The sequence below is a fragment of the Myotis myotis genome, unplaced genomic scaffold (genome assembly GCF_014108235.1).
Source record: "Myotis myotis isolate mMyoMyo1 unplaced genomic scaffold, mMyoMyo1.p scaffold_m19_p_19, whole genome shotgun sequence".
Taxonomy (NCBI): domain Eukaryota; kingdom Metazoa; phylum Chordata; class Mammalia; order Chiroptera; family Vespertilionidae; genus Myotis; species Myotis myotis.
The window spans coordinates 23,659,471-23,681,235 of NW_023416323.1; the positions used below are offsets into that span (position 1 = coordinate 23,659,471).

Sequence of the window (21,765 nt, forward strand, 5' to 3'; positions counted from 1 at the left end):
CCGATGGCTGAGGTCTTGATTGGGAGCTAGAATGAAAGGTCATGTTTTTACCATTTTAATTGGTTTCTGCATTTGGAGTGGTACGGACACACTTTCTTTTAGAGACATCTCTTTGGCATGGGTCTACAGTAATAGTCGTATTGATCATTGTAATGATATTCACAGCGGCAGTGAGAGATGAGAACTAAACTCAAGGTCCCCCGTCAACATGGCCAACCTGAGTTTTTAAATCTGCCTCTAACTGATTTGTTCTTTTAATTTCACGCTGTGGGGAGAGGACGTCACTATTGTAACTATACCAGTTGTTAAAGCACTAAAATAATTCCATATTCGTTTACATAGTGACTGTCTCGGCCACCCTGGGACTACAGGGGCCATGCCTAGCCCAACAGGCCCATTCAGGGCTCCGCGCAAAGGCCATGGCCAGCATCCATTCTGTTGAGGTGGTGTCCATGTTTTCCCTGTTACAAAATATTTATACTTTCAAACATCAACCTGACCCTGCTGTTCCCCTATAACTAAGTCAATATCAGGCAAGAGACCTGATTTGACCACTTATTTTGTGCGACATTAAAGTTCATGTTGATGAAACAGACTATCAGACATGGGCAGTATTCTACAGGATATACATTTCTAATTTTATTTAGAAAGTAATATATAAAGTGTTATGAATTCAGATGCAAAGAACGATACCTATTTCTGCAGTTTTTAAACACTAAAATAAAATGAGCACTTTCTGTTTTTAAAGACTATGCTCACAAAATTGATTTTTCTTGACCCCCTAGAATTGTATCTTTTCTTTTACTCATTAGAGCATTTTCATTTATTGAATCCATCCATCCACCCACCTATCCATCCATCCATCCAAACTTCTATTGAATGAATCTTTTTCTTTTTACTTACTAGACGAAGATTTTATTTTCTTTTATTTTTTTAATTTAAATTTTTATTGTTGGGGTATTACATATGTCTCTTTCCCCCCACCACCCACCATTGACCATTTCTAGCCCCCCACTCCCCGCCACCCGGGTCTTCACCACTCTGTTGTCTGTGTCCATGGGTTATGCATATATGCATACAAGTGAATGAATCGCTCTTGATCACAAACTTGGTGCAGAGCCTCAGGACAGGCACTGATGGCATCATAGATGAGTGAGATGTTGGTTACAGAGTCCTTCTCCTCCCCTGGTATAGATGTCTGCCTATCTCTGTACTACCAAATGCTCTGTACTGATATCCCTTCCAAATGCTCTTCTGTTCATTGTAGATGCCCCCAAGCCTCCCACAGGGGACACCTATCTCAGGTTTGATGAATACGGGAGCACAGGGAGACCCAGAAGATCAGCTGGGAAGTCACAAAAGGGCCTAAACGTGGAAACCCTGGTGGTAGCAGACAAGAAAATGGTGGAAAAGCACGGCAAGGCAAACGTCACCACGTACATCCTCACGGTCATGAACATGGTAAGGGGGGCTGTCGGACTCCAGCCCTGCTGGCTCTCCACGACAGCCAGAAAGCAGAGAATCCCCGCTATGGGTTGACTAGGGGATGCAGCCGTGGGTTTTTCTTGAGAGAGAGAAAAAAAAGTGTTGAAATTGGCTTCATTGTACATATATTTGGTAAAACTAAAGCCTTTATACATATAAATATTACTAATTGGTTTCCCACCACCTCAGTTCTGGAAACTTTCAGATTTTGTTTTTGATTTTACATGTTCCAACAGGTTTCCAGCCTATTTAAAGACGGGACCATTGGAAGTGATATAAACATTGTTGTGGTGAGCCTCATTCTTCTGGAACAAGAACCTGTAAGTGGCAAACTTCATTTATTTCTTCACTCAGGATACACTTATTAAGTATCTGCTGTGTGCCAATCTTGTACTTACTGGTCATTAGAAATTTGAATTTGAAACTATGCTGATCCTACTCTCAAGGAAAGTATAGTCTAATAGGGTTGTACAGTCAAATAACTAAAACATCACAAAATAATTATCTGCATATATATATGTATAATATATATGCATATATATAATGACACAAAATATGATTAAATATGCATATATAATATGAATACAAATGCAAAATATAAATTTTACATTATATACAAAAATATAAATATTATGCAGGCTTCATAAGGAAGGTGCATTTGGTAATAGGTTAAAGGGTAAATTGGATTTTGCAAGTTGGATAGGCTGGGTAATAGCAGGTATATGCAAAAGGATATTTTGAAAATAAGTCATCAGGAAATTTTTGTAGTAAACCTACTGTCTCCGCAGCACCATCTTGGGTACTACAGAGAATAAACAAGGAATATGTAGCTGCCCTGATTGATTACAGTGAGGTACAAGGGAAAGGCATGGGGTAAATTATACAATCAGAACACATAATCAAGTGTTAAATCGCACAACTCTCACTGCTTTGTAGTATTTTGATGTTAAAGCTGTATTTTTCTCAGTTGGGGATTACCAATTAAACAGACTATTTTTAAAGTCTCCTGTGGCTTTTTATCTTTATCTATAGCCCCAATAATGAACATGGAAGGCAGGGAGTCAGAGACAAAAGGAAAATAAATCTAATTGCCCAGGTGTGTAGAGCTACAGAGGTTAACAACTTGTCAAATGATTCTTGGAATTTTAGGAAGGAAGAAATGGTGTGTGCTGTTTGAGAGACAATTTGTCTTTAACCTTCCACTTACACCTACCTCAAGGACGTTGAAACCCCAGCATCCTAATTCACTCAGAATTGAATATCTCTAAGAACCCTCAAATTGACTCAAGTCAATAATTTAAACAAACATTTCGATTAAAAATTATTATTTTTAAAAAATACATTTTTATTGACTTTTAGAGAGAGAAGAAGAGAGATAAAGAGAGAAAAACATCCATCGGCTGCCTCCTGCACACTCCCTACTGGGGATCGAGGCTGAAACGGGCATATGCCCTGACCAGGAACCTAACCAGTGACCTCTTGGTTCATGGGTCAATGCTCAACCACTGAGCCACGCCAGCCAGGCAAAAAAAAAAAAAAAGTATTTTAAGGGTAGATTCTATCTTACCCTTTAGAACCTTGTAATTATTTGTTTCTGCATTCTTTCAATGAGCTTTCATTTGGCTGGTTGGTCGGTTGGTTGGTTGGTTGATTGATGGTAATCTCTGATATGCCAAGCCCTTTCTTGGAAATGTTGATATAGGAGTAACTGAGCTATACTCAACTACATTTCTCATACTCTATTGACGAGGCATTGAACTTTATCACCATTAATTTACAATTATATTCTAAAAGTTTTAATACTTTTGTAAAGATGGAACCAGCAAGAGATGAACAAGGATGTTGCTAACCAATGTCAGGTTCCTTGTTGTAGAAATATAATTGACCATAAACTACACTACTGAAACTCTGTAGTTACTTTAAATATTGTGAGCATTTACCTGAAGTAGATTTTAGGCATTTTTCTTCTTCTTTTTTTTTTTTTTAACCAATTGTCACCAACCTTAGCTCAAGTTTTTTCCTCTACTGACCTTTCTCCCTAGAAACATTCTGTTTCTGTGTTTGCCTGTAGAAATGGAATGATTCAACGTTCTCATCTCTGTGACAAATTCACACTCTGATTTGTGTGGGTTTCCCATAGGGAGGATTATTGATCAACCATCATGCAGACCAGTCTTTGAATAGTTTTTGTCAGTGGCAGTCTGCCCTCATTGGAAAGAATGGCAAGAGGCATGACCATGCCATCTTACTCACGGGATTTGACATTTGTTCCTGGAAGAATGAACCATGTGACACTTTAGGTATGGTATGAACAGATGCTTTCCACACACCCCTGGTAGCTGAAAACACAGTATGGAATCTTTCTATTGGGTGGGTGGCCCTTATGATCATTAATAAGGAGACCTCATACTTAAGTGGTGGAGTGTCCTCCCCGTACCCTCTTGTGAGTATTGTTCTATTCAACTGAGCTCAGTCCAGAAGGGGGAACCCACTTACTTTATTCCTTTCTGTGTTTTTCTTTTTAACTCTATGGAGGCTCATTGAGGCATGAGATGAATTATTTAACTAGAGAAGCCGTGGTTTATTCCATAAGCATCATGACTGCAGAGCGGGGTGGCTGAAGAAAATGTGATTGGTCTCCATGGTACTGAACTGTGCTCCTTGGTGGCAGTGTGTCCTTTAGGAAGTTAGTTGAGCCTTGAAGGACTCAGACCTCCTATATTTGTACAAGACAGTGAGTGAGCACTAAAGCTTCTACATCTGTACTATGTTTTCTAGTGTATTCTATTGCATATAGTAGGGATTCAACAGTTTGTTTAATGAATTGATGGTCATCTAGATCAATATTGATGGTGATGGTGGTGGCGGCGATGGTGCCATCCACGATGCATGCCTGTGCATTAGGTCCCCGGTGATCTCACACCCTGACTGTAAGGTGGGCGCAGTCCATTCACAAGTGTGCGTTTAACACTAACTGGGTACGTAGCCCTGTTCTACTGGTTATCAGGACTCAAAACTTGGGAGAAACCAAAATCGTGTAGTTTAAGATACAATCAAGGACTGGCTGGGATGATTTTATAACTGTTCTCAGAAGGAACTAGTTTTTGGAAACAGGAATATTGATCACATTATAGTGAACAGGAGAAAAATGAATTTAATCTATTCACATTGTTTAGGCATTTTCATGTTATATGCTTTAGAAATAGACCAGAATGTGTGTTCTCTTAGAAAACAAACCTTGAGCTTTGATGCAAATACTACTGTTAAGTGAGCATTTTGCATTGGTTTAGCGATCATTTCATCAGCTCCGCTGACCCAAATAGCAAACTTAGATAAGGCATATAAATGTTCTGTGACTTACTGTCCTATATATAAAATGAGAATTACAATATTCAACTTCAAAGTGTTGTTAGGAGGATCAATTGATGATAATATCTTTAGAAGAAAGAAAATATTAAACACTACATTCATGTGTTTGGACAGGAGAGAGAACCATATTAGTGTTTTCCTGCAAAAAAAACCCCACAAAAACAAACAAAAACCCCCCACAAATTAATGAATTCATTAAACTAAAACTATGCAGAACATTTGGAGCGCATAAGAGATGATGAGGTATCTGTATGGTGTGTTCCCTTTGGACTAACATTTGAAATTGATCTTTCAATAGGGTTTGCCCCCATCAGTGGAATGTGCAGTAAGTACCGAAGTTGTACCATCAATGAGGACACGGGGCTTGGTCTGGCCTTCACCATCGCTCATGAGTCAGGGCACAAGTAAGTGACTTTATATGGAAACGGTGATTCATTGACATTCCCCTAATGATTATTATTGATATAAGTAGAGTACTTAGGATAAGTCTGTGTAAAGCTTAGAATACTGTCTGACTGGATGAAGGGCTCAATAAAGGCCCTTGTGGATGTTGCGCTTTTTAAACAGCATTTAGTAACCACATTACATTCTGCAAAAATCAACTTCAGGTTGTCTAATAAATCCTCTGGCAACTTAGGCATTTGTTTATATTCTTTCATGTTTTACTGAAGATACTTTGAGTTTATTATAATAAGGAAATAATGATAGAGACATGTAAATTCTCCAAAGTAATGGCATGTTAATTGCTTAAAAACTTCTGATGCATTTTCTAGATATTCTTTTAGTTGGCATCATTGCAGGCACTTTTGTGAGAATATAGTTAGGAATGAGGAATCAGAAACCTAAGAAAAATGAGATGGATGTATTTTACAAGGCATATGATCTGGTGTGGATAAAATTCTACAGAGAATTTTTAAACATTATTTGAGCAACAGCATCTACATTGGGATAAGCATATTGCTTTGCAAAATGACTATTTCAAGGGCAAACTCTTTGGATGTATGAGTTTAGGCTTGTGTATGTGTGTGTGTATGTGTGCCTTATATTTGACATTTATATTGAATGCTCATTTTCAGAACATCCAATTAATTTCTGACTTAAAAATAAAAGCAAATGTCATCTATTCCACAACTATAATTTATATTTGATATTTTGGTGTTAGTCTCCCATGAGCTAAATTTATTATCTCTAGGAAATTTGAATCTTGACGATACCGTTATCTAATAGTTTCCTAGAATTTTATGTATATACACAACTGCTTTCATAGCAAGATATGAATGAACCAATTTTACCATGAATGGCGGTGGTGCAAAAATGCCCATTAGGCACAAGACTCCTTTGTACAGCGCAGGAAATAAAATATCTGTGAATGTCAAATGTATATCTAAATTTGTTTCACCAACACGAAGTCCAAATTAACAGGTCTCTCACTTTTCAAAATACTGGCCATTAAAAATTTGACTCATTCTTGGTTATAAGTTAAAGTAACCAAAATTGAAATCCAACATTTTAGTAAGGAAAAACAAAGACATTCTCCAGATGGGGTGAGGAGAGAATGGTCAGAATTAGAAGAAAGAACAGATATAAAATAAAATATACATACTCACGTTCTAAAAAACATAGCCTTATAGGGGTAAATTTTGAAACAGACATTTCATGAGATTTTGATATGCCTTTTGACATTTGCTAAGGAAAATGTATATTATTCTCTAAAATGCTGTTAAATCAAAATAAATTAGAAAAGTTAACATTTTAAAGTTCAAAATTCAATTCAAACTTGATTTTATGTTCATAAAACTCCAGTGAAATGCTAATTTAATTACCATTTCCATTTTAAATAAAGACTTTCATCTCTCCTCACCCATTCCCATCTGTCTGATTTTTACCCTTTCCTCTGGTTTTGACATATGAATTTCCTTCTGGTTTTGACTTTCACGAATACGTTTAGAAAGGAGTGTCTCCCAGACTAACTCCCTTAGTCTCCTGGTTCAGTATAAAGAAGAGTTGAATTGGGCAAAGCTGAGTAAGAGAAAATGCTTTCTCTGAGTGTTTGTTGAAGAAATAATACCTATTTGTAACATAACAAAACAAAACAAAGACAAAAACTATTTGTGAATCTGCCACCTATAAATAGCGGGGGCATTCCCAGATTCTGTCACGGTGCACAGCCATCTGGGGTTACCTGCCTGGTCAATTGAGAGGAATGTTAGAAAAATGGCTAGTTTTAGACATGAGTTACAGTGGAATCCCACTTATGGTTGTAACATAATTATCTATTTACATTTCATTGTAATATGTTATCTGGTAGAGGCTACCTTCAAAGGATAACTACATAAATAAGATTATATTGGAAGAACGTGTTTATTTCCACAGGAATCCTATCTGCTTCATAAAAATATGTTTTTTTCAGAGGCAAATTATTCTCCTTTAGGTATTTTTGTTTTGCTTTATTTTTTAATATATTTTTATTGATTTCAGAGAGGAAGGAAGAGGGAGAGCGAGATAGAAACATCATTGATGAGAGAGAACCATCTATCGGCTGCCCCCTGCTCGCCCCTTACTGGGGATCGAGCCCACAACCCAGGCATGTGCCCTTGACCGAAATCAAACCTGGGACCCTTCAATCCGCAAGCCGGCATTCTACTCACTGAGCCAAACCAGCTAGGGCCAAATTGTGCTCCTTTAAATAATTAGGTTAAGAACAATGTAAGTTAATGATAAAGTTGATATTTGTCTATTATCCGCCTCTCTAGAAGAACCACAAAAAGCTTCCTGGTGAACTGAGTTTTTTAGAGATGATTAAAGACAGTTATTCTCCTGTCCTCTACCACTTTACTATGGCCTGAAGTAAGCGCTTTGTGGTGTGTGTATTACACATGGGTTTGTACATCACTGTCACATTTATTCTCCCAGTCAGGAGATTTAGGAACCATGTAGGTGTAATGTGCATGATTTATAGGGAGTAAACCACCTAAAATTATTTTCACTCTGTAATTGCTATAACCTTCTGTGTAAAATGGGACAAATCAAAGTTTTCTCATAAAATGCACTCAAAAGAAGTCTTTTATATGCCTTCAATAGATGGGTTCAACCACTAATAAGTAAAGAAGTTTATGATTTAATTATGACCAGAGTTTATGATTTCAGCTAATAAATGGGTCACCATTACAACTTTGTGTCACACTAGCTGTATGCATGAACAGCCCACAGCTGTCCATCAGCTTCTCTCTGTACCTACCTCCTACTCACGCTAAACTTTCTTACCAAAGTTCCACAGTTGGTGGCAAGAAATTTTGCTATTTGAATAAAAAAATAATTTGACTCCCTCTTCACTTCAGTTTAGCTTAAAAAATCTTGACCAAAATTTTTCCCCCTTAAAATACGTAGCAGGCATACCATTCTTTGATTTTTTTGCGGCCAAGACATACTATAACAAAGCTGTCAGCATTCTTTCAAATTTTCTCCAAGAATTTCACAACACTTTATGTAGTAATTAATTTTTGTATTTCCATTTTCTTATAATCTTTTCTTTTTAAATATATTTTTATTGATTTCAGAGGGGAAGGAAGAGGGGGAGAGAGAGAGAGAAACGTCAGTGATGAGAGAGAATCATTGATCGGCTACCTCCTGCACTCCCCACACTGGGGATCGAGCCCACAACACGGGCGTGTGCCTTGACCAGGAATTGAACTATGACCTCCTAGTTTATAGGCTGGTGCTCAACACTGAGCAACACGGGCTGGGCTTTTCTAACAACCTTGATCACTCTCTCTCCCTTGGGCTCCTTGATTCTTAGGGCACCATTTTTCTCCGCTGATTATAATCATGGAAGTGGTTGTTCACAGAAGGCTTTGTTGTTTGCTTCAGCTTCGGCATGGTTCACGATGGAGAAGGCAACCCCTGCAGGAAGGCTGAAGGCAATATCATGTCTCCCACGCTCACCGGAAACAATGGGGTATTTTCATGGTCTTCATGCAGCCGGCAGTATCTCAAGAAATTCCTTAGGTAAGACAGGCCAAAGCAGGGCTGCTCCCAGGTTTGGAGCGGTGCCAACGAACAGTGTTCAAGAAGTGTGACAACAAATGTGCAGTGGGAGTATCTTCTGACCCCTCCCCCCAATGAACAGAAAGGCTGACACATTCTGATGATGATGATGGTGGTGGTGATGATGATGATGACATTGTCATTGTTGAAAAAACAGATTAAAGGCCTAATACTGTACTATGTGCTCTCCACATGATGCCTCATCCAGTCCTCACAGCAATCCTATTATGTCCTCATTCTAGAGCTGAGGAAATGGAAGATAATTGTGTTGCCTAAGGTTCTGCGTCTGCTAAGTTACAGACCTAAGACCCACACTTAGTCTAATAGGAATCCAAGATCTGTGCTTATAACTATCCTTCTTATGACCTCCAGAGATTGCTAGATGTATGGGCTTTTCACTGTGACTATTTTAATCTGACTAATCAATTTGGTTGTAAGAGTATTAAAACGCACTAAAATGGTGTGCATGATATTAATGAATGGAGATTGCCTTGATTGGCTATTTTGTTTGGAATGGTTGAGAGCTAGTTCTATGTCCAAACAATATCCAAAGGGGTGATAGCTATGTAAAATTTATTTTATAACTAAGAACTCTTATATTACATTAATAAAGTGTGAATTACAAAGGTAGCACTACTTGATTCATATTAAATGATGAACCCAAAGTTGAAACTCTCTGAAGTTTCCTTTAATTTTATTTAGCAATAATATATATTTGACTATTTGACCATTGTAACAGCACTATATAGTTATATGCATGTAGCTATATCTTATTAATCTATGTTGACTCTAAGAACTCTCAGGTTCTAATCCCATCTCCCTTTGACCAGATGTTAGGAAAACTAAACATTTCTTTGGGAACTGATATTGATGCAGTAGTCTCCCCTTCTCTGTGGTTTTAGATACGTATGTTCAATCATAGTCCAAAAATAATAAATGAAAAGTTCCAGAAATAAACAATTTAGAAATTTTAAATTGCTCCTCATTCTGAGTAATGTGATGGAATCCACTCCCTCCCACTCGGGATGTGAATCATCCCTATGTCCAGCATTTCACACCATATACGCTACCTACCCCTTCATTATTTAGTAGCTGTCTTAGTCATCATCAGCTATCAGAGAATGTGAGAGTTCACATTCACATAACTTTTATTACAAAATATTGTTATAGGTGTTCTATTTTTATTACTAGTTATTGTTAATCTTTATGGTGCCTACTGTATAAACTTTATCATATGTACATATGTATAGGAAAAATCATAGTATACATGTACTGGTATACTATGATTTTTCAGTACTATCCCTGTTTTCCGGCATCCACTGGAGGTCTTGGAACACATCTCGAAGAAACGGGGAGACTACCGCACTTTTTTTTACCTGTACCACTGCATATTATTTACAAATGTTTATAGGTTTAGCTATAGATACAGCACAGGCAAAGCTGATTAAATGCTGATGTCTAACAAATGCCGTCCCAAAAGATAGCGAGAAATTGACAAACCTTTTGCTCACAATAAGCTTTGTCACATAGATTTTTTTAGTCTTAAGTTTATGATTTGGTGCCTGAAATTATCTTTTCTACCTCATGTGAGAATAGATATTATACATCAAGGTCAACTTAATATACGGGGGGGGGGGGGGCAAAAGAAAGCTTATAGTTGTTTATATGAAAAGTAATACAATAATTAATAATAATCAATAATTAATAATAATACAAGAATAAACTCTGTTTGGGGTATTCGCAACTATAACCTACTTTTGCCCCACCCTGTAGATAGAATTTCCATTATCTATGTGAAACAGTTAAATGCTTTTGGATGATAATAACGGTAGCAGCTGCTAACTTTGAACACTTAACTCTGCTGTGTTAAGCGCTTTCCTTTTTCTTGTTTGATCTGTGGGACGATGTTTATGGGAGTCCTTGTGATAAAGGAGATGTCCAAGAGTTGCATGGCTGACCAGGACCCCCATCTGTCTGACTCCAAGGTCACACTTAGCCACCATGCTGTTTTACCTCTCATTGATATCATAGTTTCATTAAGTCAGTGGAGATAAGGTGATTTCTAAGAATAACCATGCCATCAAGACAGCTCGTCCCAGTTGAACATGCCTCAGGGACATTGCTCTGCCTTATGCCCATGTGTCCTTTCTCCTGATTTCTTTCAAAAACCTGATTCACTTTTTACTTGTAAATATCATCTGAGGTAAAATACATCTTTGATTACTTCCCCATTATCTATAAAAAATATATCATCACTTTAAACTCCATAAACATGGGCACTCTCTGTGTGTTTAGTTTATTCTGCTCCCTTAGTGCTTAGCCTACGCTGTCCACAGAGTAGGCACACAATAAAAATCTGTTGAATATTATTGAGCAAGACTGTTGGGGAAGGCTTTTTATTTTTTAATATGTTTTATTGATTTTTTTACAGAGAGGAAAAGAGAGGGATAGAGAGTTAGAAACATCGATGAGAGAGAAACATCAATCAGCTGCCTCCTGCACACTCCCCACTGAGGATGTGCCCGCAACCAAGGTACATGCCCTTGACTGGAATCAAACCTGGGACCCTTGAGTCCGCAGGCCGACGCTCTATCCACTGAGCCAAACCGGTTAGGGCAGGGGAAGGCTTTTAATATGTTGACCTTGCCCATCTCTTCGCAGGCCAGGCCAGGTCACTTGGATGGCTATAACTTCAATACCACATGAAACCCTTTATGACTGTATAAATTTCATCTTAAACAGGACAAAACTCAATATTTGGAATAAATACGCATTTTAACCTTAAGCACATACCCATTTCTTTAGCCATGTTATATTTTTCTCTGCACGAATGCATTCAGAGGTGCATGATTTGAAGTTGCAGATCACAGATAAACAAGGTCATTAACAAGGCTATGTTGTCCTTGCAGTACACCTCAGGCTGGGTGTCTGGTGGATGAGCCCAAGCAAACAGGACAGTATAAATATCCGGACAAACTCCCAGGACAGATTTATGATGCCGACACACAGTGCAAGTGGCAATTTGGAGCAAAAGCCAAGTTATGCAGCCTTGGCTTTGTGAAGGTATGTGCGCTTGTGATTTGAAACTTACATTAAGATCCTGCCATGTGTCTGTGTACCTAACCGAAGTATAAACATTTAGTTTGCTAAGGCCAAGGGTTGGAGTCTGGGTTATCTCGAAGATGTCAGTTGTTTGGCATGAAAATTAAGTGGCAATTTTACCATCAATGAATTATCCAGCCTTATCCCCCATAGACCATGCCTGGTTTTAATACCATCTGACTGCATCCTTGAAAGAACATTCCTCTGCTGGAGACGAAGATTTTTATCTCAAGTAGTAAATCTGGGTACCATAGCTTTTACCTACAGCTCATCTCTGTTTTCGGTATCATCATGTTCACATTCCCTTTTAATATGATATGTTTGAAATAATCACCACCCAAAATGCCTACATGTGCCTTTTATATTATACAAAAACTCTTGATGGCAGCCAACTCTTTGATATGTAAACGTTCAAGGTGTATCTTGAGCAGTCTTACTATGTTTGTGTCAAGCCTTTCATTCATCATTTGTGAGAAAGGTAGATGGGAAAAGCAAAAAAGAGGATGTCCAAATGGAGGAACATTGTTCTAGTTGGTCAAAAACTACATCACTGACAACCTCAGCATCACTAAAAAGTATATTCACTTTTAAGTTGGTTTATCCCTAGTACCACAGGAGAAACATGGAAATCCTAGGTCTGGATGCAGAGAAGTTATGGAATTTTAAAGCTAATTTTCCCTCCTCTGTTCCTACTCTTCCTCTTTCTATTGCTCCTCTTTTCTTCTTCCTCTTTCTCCACCCACCACCACCATCACCACCACCATTCTTACTACCATTACCATCAATACCACCGGCACCATCATTACCAATAGCACCACCACTAAGTTCAGTTCTAGGAAATAATAACCATTAAATCACAGTTTTGATATGGGATTACATATTTCTCTAATATAATTTAAATGTATAACTATTAGAGAAGTTTTATACATATATCATTCACAATTTTTTGGTGTGTTCTCCATGATACATGAACCTATATGATATGTATAAATTAATACACTTATAACTATTTCAAATTACATATTAAGTTGATGCATTTGGCAGAGTAGACATTGCATAGCCATTCACTTTGTTGAAACTGTTTGCTAACTTTGTCTCCTGGTCACTTCATTCTTAGTGGATTCACTAGCTTATTCATTAATCAAATGTGTATAAAGCACTTACTCTTCAGTAAATGCACAATTGGTAATGAGTTAGAGTTTCTTTAGTAATATAAAGGAAGTTTCTAAAATTACAGTCATTCCTTTAGGATCATACATTCAGCAAACATTTGTGGGTGCCTGTTCTGTGTCAGACAGTGTGCAGGGCTTAAACAACCATTCTTAAATCCTAGACCTTTTTTTTTTTTCCTGAAAACACACCATGCTTTTGAAAGATAGCATCTCAGTGTGATGGTCTTTCTGAGGAAGCAGAGCAAAGGGAAATGGAAATTCCAGACTAAAGGATGGAATAAAATTAGGAAAGGCACAGGGATAGGAATGCCTGGCGGGGTAGGGAGATTTGACTAAGAGAGAGATCATTGACGATGACTAGGGGGTAAGGTAGAGAAGGTAGGGTTGGTAGGTGGGTCCTGAATGTGGAATATTTCTCCCCCGACCGCTGACGTTTTGGTATTATTGCCAAACCTACTTATAACTTGGACCATGGCTGCGTCTCTGAGGATCATGAGGAGGTGCCTGCCAGGAGGAGGGGTTTCAGAACAGCAGTCTCCTGTTCATCCTGTTGATCTCAACAGGTCAGACCAGCTCCAGCAACACAAGAACAGGATGACGTTTCTGTTCAGGTCTTCACTGTCCTATTATTATGTTCTTTCTCTGACCTTTTCTCTTTGCTGCCTATTTTTCCCCTCAATACCTCCTAGAAAGGCAGTTTTGCAAAATGTTTAGAAGCAACAGAAAAAGGAAAAAAAAATAAGATATCATTTTCAAAGTGTCCTCGCAAACCAGCAGATGCAGTAGATTAGCATCACCTAGAACAGTGATGGCGAACCTATGACACGCGTGTCAGAGGTGACACGCAAACTCATTTTTTTGGTTGATTTTTCTTTGTTAAATGGCATTTAAATACATAAAGCAAATATCAAAAATATAAGTCTTTGTTTTACTATGGTTGCAAATATCAAAACATTTCTATAGGTGACACGGCACCAGAGTTAAGTTAGGGTTTTTCAAAATGCTGACACACTGAGCTCAAAAGGTTCGCCATCACTGACCTAGGACTTGGTAGAAATGCAAATGCTCAGGTCTCATCCAGGCCCAGAAAATAAAAAACTTTGGGGTGAGGCCTGGAAGTCTATGTTTGAACATGGGCTCTAAGTGAGTCAGATGCATGCTCAAGGCGGGGGGAAACGGGGGGAGAGCTACTGAATTAGATGATCTTAAACTTTAAACACACTCACACACACACTCACACTCACTCACTCACTCATCCACTGGCCTTTGGCATTAGATAGACTTGAGCCTAAAGCCTTTGAAATACAACTGGAGAGCATGGCCAAGGAGCGACAGGACAGAATGTATGGCATTGAGACTCCTCAAAAGTCACACCCAGGCAACAGGAGACCACATAGTCTCTGTGGTTATTTCTCTTTCCCTTAAATTATGACTTAAGTCTAGGGAATTATAGATAAGGAAAAGTGAGTCGAATATACTGGGGGGAAAAAAGAGGGAAGAATGAGCAAAAAAGTGCAAACTCTCATTTCTGCTTACTTTGAAAGGGAGCTTTCTCAGAGGACCCCACGGCCGTCAGAGCATGTAGTCGGCTGTAATTACGTTTGACTTCTGTGCTTCACCACAAAAGAAATAACATGTTCGTGCAGCTGCCTGACTTCGCTCTGGAATCCCTGTGTTTTTGTGTTTGGCTTTATTTTCCTGGTCTTCTCGGGCTGCCCCCTTCCCTTCGCCCTGTGGCTTGGCGTCTGCTTCTGTCTGCCCTGGGTCATCTCGGTGGCTGCCACATAGGCGCTGGGAGTGTGTTTGTGTGATGGCTGTCCCCTGGCTGTAAGAAGGAAAACAATTTAATCCTGAAAGCCTTTCTCACGGTGGCTTTCACGGTTTCAATGGTCACATCCAATTCTTCCATTTTTTTATTATATTGTTTTTTATGGCTTTTTTAAAAAATATATATATTTTATTGATTTTTTTACAGAGAGGAAGGGAGAGGGATAGAGAGTTAGAAACATTGATGAGAGACAAACATCGATCAGCTGCCTCCTGCACACTCCCCACTGGGGACGTGCCCGCAACCAAGGTACATGCCCTTGACTGGAATCGAACCTGGGACCCTTGAGTCTGCAGGCCGACGCTCTATCCACTGAGCCAAACCAGTCAGGGCTGTTTTTTATGGCTTTAAAAAAATATTTTTATTCATTTCAGAGAGGAAGGGAGAAGGAGCGAGAGATAGAAACATCAATGATGAGAGAGAATCATTGATTGGCTGCCTCCTGCACGCCCCACACTGGGGATCGAGACCACAACCTGGGCATGTGCCCTGACCAGGAATCGAACCTCGACCTCCTGGTTCATAGGTCGACGCTCAACCACTGAGCCACGCCAGCCAGGCCATTCTTCCATTTTGCTGTAGACTGTTCTTTTCCCACATTAACTTGTCCTCCTCAGGCCCAGCATCATATGATATGGTGGCGCACAGAGATGAGGAACCTGATTCACGGTGCTGGGAGGCTGCCCTATGCTTTCTCCTAATGTCAATGGCAGGTCCATTTCCATGGGAACATGTTGTGTCTTCTGAGCTGTTTGGAAGTGGCATGTGTGGCACATGTCGGGCTGCTGGTGGCAGCGGTGTTTCCAAGCGGTGTCCTGAATCGCCTGCCCATCTCTCTGGGGAAGGGGGGGTAGGATTTCATGGTCTGCAATAGCACACTCACTGCACACATCTCTGCTTCCCCTGTGTTTTCTTTTCTCCTTCCTGTGGAAAACTATTTTGTGAAATATTTCTAAGTATGTCCTTGCTATATGTTCTAACCGTGAAATCCATATTAACCCGAATGCTCGGGGAATTGGGTGCCTGTTTAATTGAATTTTCAGGGCTACGACAAGTGACCACAAAAATGATTTTGTTTCCAACATGGTGGTTGATATTTCCCCCAAAAGGAATGTGTTCACACTTCTATCTTAGTCAATAGATTGTGGCAAATAAAATGAAATCACTTTGGCGTTTTGTGATTTTGACATTTTATTAGCGACGTCATCCCAAAGAGCAGCTTCAACTGAGTGAGCTGGAAGGAGTCTGGTTCAGTCCCCTTTCTTTATCGTCAGGCAGCGGAGGCCTGGAGAAGGGAGAGCTTTCTACCATCCATTGATGGTAAATCCCGGTCCAGAGCAGTGATCAATAGCCTGCAATGATCAGGCCATTTGGGGTCCTGCCTTTGCCACTTACCAGCTGTGTGACATCATGGCTTTGAATGTATCAGTAGCTTTCTCAGTTTCCCCATCCAAATGAATTTTTATAATGAACTGGTTCAGTGTCTTCCACTAAAAGGCAATAAGATTCGTTTCCTATGGCTGTCACAATAAATTCCCATAATCGTCGTGAGTTAAAACAACACACGTTTATTTCCTTACAGACCTGCAGGCAGGCATCTGACGTGAGTCTCACTCGGCTAAGATCAGGTGTTGGCAGGGCTGTGTTCCTTCTGGAGGCTCTAGAAGAAAGCCACGTTCTTGCCTTCTCTAGCTTCGAGAGGCCTCGTACTTTCCTTGGCTCATGGCCCCTTTCTCTATCATCAGAGCCAGCAGCATCCCCAAGTTTGCCTCCCACTCTCATCTCCCGGGTTCTCTTCTGTCTTCCTCTTACCCATTGAATGGACCCTTGTGATTACCTTGTGCCCTTCTAGAAAATTTAAGATAGTCTCCCCATCTCAAGGTTAATGGATGAGCTGCCTTAATTCTCTGTAACGTTAATGCTTCTGTAGTATATGACCTCACACACTCAGTTTCCAGGGATTAGGAGGATGTGGTCATTGTTGGGGGGCTTTAGTCTGCCTACTACAGAACAGCATGGGAGTTTATGTATTTCTTAGACCTACTTCAAGAATTAAACTGTCTAAATGCTTGACAATTACTATAAAGATAAAGAAGGTAATGACAGTGATCATTTACATCCTGTATCCTTGAGAAGAACCCTACAGGGGCACGTGCTAACATGATCACTATTTGGCAGAGGAAGAAACTGCGCATACAAGCCTTCCAGAACATGTGCACAGGGCATGCAACCTGGAGTTTCCAGACAAGGATTGGAATCGGGCTTTAGTCCAGTCTTGGCCTCTTCTGCTTCACTGGTTGTTATATTGTTGTTTTGTTTCTGTTGTTATTAGAAACCAGACCTCTTAGCTTCCAGCCAAATGGTCTCTAAATTAACTACTGTTCGATCCCAGTCATTCCTAAACATACCTGAATGGGGGGTGGGGGGGGGGGAGTGTAGGGAATTCATCTGTTAGAACATACTACTGGTTACCTTGCTACTATCAACTTCTCTTGCCTTCACTTTCTGGATAGAGTGTCATTTCAGCCACCCCTGAATATAATATGTGTACGAAAACTTTGGATTTTTTATTTTATTGAATCATCACCCTTACCAGTTCCTCCTTTCCTTTCAGGACATTTGCAAGTCACTTTGGTGCCATCGAGTGGGCCACAGGTGTGAGACGAAGTTTATGCCTGCAGCGGAAGGGACCGTTTGTGGCTTGAGTATGGTAAACTGCATACTTGTTAGATTTTGTTCTAGAAACTTGATGGAGCCTAGAACCCAAACTCTTTGCGCTGCAACCTCAGAATAGAATGCCTCTCTGTGTCTATGTTCTGACTTCTCACTACATGAACCAGCGTTAGCTAGCAGCTTATAAAACTCAATGCGAACATAACCCAGTTGGCTTGATTGTTCAAGATTTTGTTGTTGTTGCTTTTGGCCTTTATTTTTATTTTCGGCTGGAGGTTTGAGCCAAAATATTTCTTTTCCAATGAGCTGATAGGCTTCATTGCATATTCTTTGTCTTTTAAACTTGATTCAGCATAGAAAGGCCTCAGGGAGCAGATAGCCCTTTGATAGCAAAGAAAAGATGGCCCCTCCATACAAGGCCTCTATTAAGCACTTCCCAGGACCAGCGTGGAGCCTGGGATAAGCCCAGTGGAGGCCCATCACATAGTGACTCCTGCGGAAGGGTAAGCTGTGTCTCCATCTATGTTGTACCAGAAAGTCCTTTTTGCTTGCCTGTGTCTTCAACCCTAAGAACCACTTCCATTGTGGAAGATTATGGGCGATTTTTGTGTTTTGAGTGAAGAACTCTCACATATTAGTTTCTATTTTTCTTCCCCTGTCCCAGTAGAATCTGGAGGGAGAGGTGCACTTGAAGTTCAGTAAATGCTCCAGATTTGGGGCGTTCCTTTGAAAGGCCGAGATAAGGGAGCGATGACTGATGAAAGAGCATATGAGGTTACAGGATGTTTATCTCTGCTTTTGGCTCTCTCGAGGCAGCACGAGCCTGCATATAAAAGAATTGGTCCTTGAAAGTGAATTCAATGCCACAATAATTTCCTGACTACTAGCTATCAGAGACAGAAAGCTCTGGGGATACACCGATGAGTAAAACTCAGTTTTATCTCTTCAAAAATTTAGTTTAGTGGGGAGACCTGTGCAGAAGCCAACAACTCTAGCTTTCTTTATAAGCACACATTCTTTAAGCACAGAATTGCTAGCGAGGCCCATGTGAATGGGAGAGGAAGCTTGCTGGTGATTGGTGTGCTGTTAGAATCAATGACAATGAGTGGGTGCACCAAGGCGGATGTTGGGATTTGAATTGAAGTTCTTCAGTCAGATGAAAGAGAGACTTTTAGTGACAGAGTAACAGTAAAGGCAAGGACAGACACACCTGAAAATAGATGTGTCAGAAAAGGCTTTCTGATATTAGTTAATTCATTTTTCTAATGTCTTAAAAGACTGGCAGTTTTTCACTGTTTTGTACTTTAAAGAAAATAGACATTTAAGAAGGCATTACATGCAATTTTTAATCAGATGCACCTGTCTTACGCAATCCCGATAAGGCTTCTCATGAAAGCATGCACAGGAGTGGTTGGAATGACACAAAACCATGAATTAATTGAATGATTGAAAATACAGGTTCTGCTCAACTTATTTGTATTGTTAAAGCATCAAAATTTAGAACTTCAACTTGAAGATTAATAGATATTTTTGTCATTAAGAAAGCCACAGTATTATATGTGAGAGGGATGTACAAGAAAATACTGATATAATAAATGAGGAAAATAGTGCATAATGTCATAGGTTAACGTTTGTTACATACATATATCCAGGATCTAGTTCCAGGGGACAAACATGCCCCTGGATTAGACTTCAGCTAATATAACATGAGACACATCAAGCCAGGAGTCAGAAAACAGATGTCCTAACACTTTCCCCACCCACTATTTTGAAAGACCACACTGTGGACCTATATACTGGAGGAAAGCCCTTAATTGTAAGGCCACCCTCTATAGAAAGCATTCTGGTAAGTTTCACTCAGTATAATTCTTCCTCATTCATATCGATGGTTCTCTGAGTCTCCCTCCACGGGGGGAATGTAACTGGCTACTTATTAGTCTGTAACCTCCATGAGGCCAGAGCTGTGTCTTACTCATGCTTTATCTCAAGGGTCTTGCAGAGTAGCAGCTACTCCATGTTTTGTTTATTCCTCTGTAACTAGAACCCAACTGAATCCTTCCCCCTCTTTCTCCAGTCCCTCTCTCACCCTTCAGTGACAGCTTTACCCTGAATGTTCAGTAAATGGGTGAGGATATGGAAGCCACATTATTTTATCTAGATCTGTGTGCAAGGAAAGAAAGGTTTGTGCTTGTTGTCTATCAGTAAAGACGTTTGCCCAGCTATGGCCATTCTATTTGAAATTAGAAGCAGTGCTAGACATACATCTGTTTGGATAGATACGGTTATATGTGTGTCTGTTTTACAGTCACATGGTATATGTACTAGTAGAATTTTATATATATATATATATATATATATATATATATATATATATATATATACATACATACATATATGTGGATTGTGCATGCATGGGTATATATTCTTGTATGTTCCTGACTCCTCTACTAAATGAAGAACCCGGAGGAGACTGTCAATACTACGATGCTGGAATAAAAGAAAGTTGAAATGATTGAAGGGTTGGAACAGAACTAAAAAACACATTTTCAAAATAGAAATTAGGTCAGAGTTCAGATACATTGGTGGGCAATTTGCCTCCGAGGTGAGAAGTCTGTGTGTCCTGTTCAGGAGTTTTGGCTGCTGAGCTGAAATCCAGTCTCAGCTAGTTGTGTAGCTACTTGGACAGATGTGTGATTCTGGGCAAGTTAGTTAGTATCTCTTTGCTGGAGTTCTCTCATCCAGGAAATAGTTATTAACCCCTAAGTACTTTGTGAGGATTACATTAGATACTGCATCTAAAGTCCGCCTCCGTCCCCTGCCTGCACCATTTGGGGTACATAGAAGCCACTTAATAAATGGTAGCTGCTGCTGTTGTTGGCTGTTTGTTATTGTTATTTTGTCTCAGCCACTGAGCTCTGTCCAGGAGGACTCGGGGACTCTTAGTAGGGAAGATTCAGATTGGCGCTTACGGTCGATAGAATCCTCAAATGACCGATTGCTTCCTCCCCGACCCCAAAGTCCTCAACAGTGTTTTAGGCTTTCGTGCAAACCCTGAAATGGCAATTAATCCGAGGGAAAGAAACAGTATAAACAGAAGAATTAATCAGTTCATGGCAAGAATTTGAAGACAGGAAGCAATATCTTGACCTAGACAAAGTGCACTAGCAAGACAATAAACAGCCACCAGCCAAATGGATCGTGGAGGCAAAGTGAACATTTGAACGTCAGACCTCCCCGTGATCCTGTAACCGAACCCCCGCTGCTCGGCAGAACCCGGCGCAGGCCTGTGGGTCTGACTGCACAGGCTTTCGGAAAAGGGTGCGCTTATGCTAAGTCATGCAGAACTTGCTCCTGGTAAAAGCACCCCCACACACACACACCAGAGGCTAACGCAACCCCCAAGGACAGAGAGGACCCGCAGCGCCTGGATTGTGTTACAGAGGAAAACTAAAAGGAAATGTTAGGGCAGAAAACCATCCTCGCCCTGGCGAGCACATCACAGACAAACGGAAGACCCAGAGCTAAGTTATAAAAGGCCCTCAGAGTTCCAAGTCATCCAAGGGTCTTAAGTCGGGACCTTTTATACACACAAAACGGTGTTATCTAAGTGCACAGTGGGAGCTATTCAGTTTTATTAAGACAAGTGCAGTTTTTAAGACCGCTATAGGTGGAATAAACAGAAATGTTTGCATGGCTGTATCTGTTTTTATGATGAGATAACCATCAGAAGGGTGAATTCTGTTAATGTCTTCAAAACTGGCTCGCTGTGAGTTCATATGCCAAGCTGTTCCTACACAGCGATGTCCCTAAAAGTCTAGGGAGGCTCTGTTGTCATTTTTCTGCTCTGACTCCCTTGGCTATTGGGGATAGGGGGGGTGATCTGGTCTGAGCATTTCACCTCCACAGCTCACAAAGTTCATGGGTGACAGATGGCCCTTCTCTCTAGACGTCAGCTTTTCAATTTGTGGGTGTTTTTTTTTAATGTTTGTTATTGATTTCAGAGAGGAAGGGAGAGGGAGAGATAGAAACATCAATGATGAGAGAGAATCATTGATCAGCTGCTTCCTGCACACACCCCTCCCCCCACTAGGG

At 40.0% G+C, this 21,765-nt stretch overlaps 1 protein-coding gene across 1 annotated transcript in view; it reads left to right on the forward strand.

Annotated features, from left to right (window-relative positions):
• The window catches only part of ADAMTS18 (ADAM metallopeptidase with thrombospondin type 1 motif 18), a 64,439-nt gene that overhangs the window by 1,233 nt on the left and 41,441 nt on the right, over positions 1 to 21,765 (forward strand). Inside the window, exons 2-8 of the mRNA XM_036346508.1 lie at positions 1,268 to 1,461; positions 1,722 to 1,805; positions 3,626 to 3,785; positions 5,153 to 5,258; positions 8,722 to 8,859; positions 11,808 to 11,961; positions 17,615 to 17,710. Coding sequence (XP_036202401.1) covers positions 1,268 to 1,461; positions 1,722 to 1,805; positions 3,626 to 3,785; positions 5,153 to 5,258; positions 8,722 to 8,859; positions 11,808 to 11,961; positions 17,615 to 17,710 — 932 coding nt within the window. The remainder of the gene's footprint in view (positions 1 to 1,267; positions 1,462 to 1,721; positions 1,806 to 3,625; positions 3,786 to 5,152; positions 5,259 to 8,721; positions 8,860 to 11,807; positions 11,962 to 17,614; positions 17,711 to 21,765) is intronic.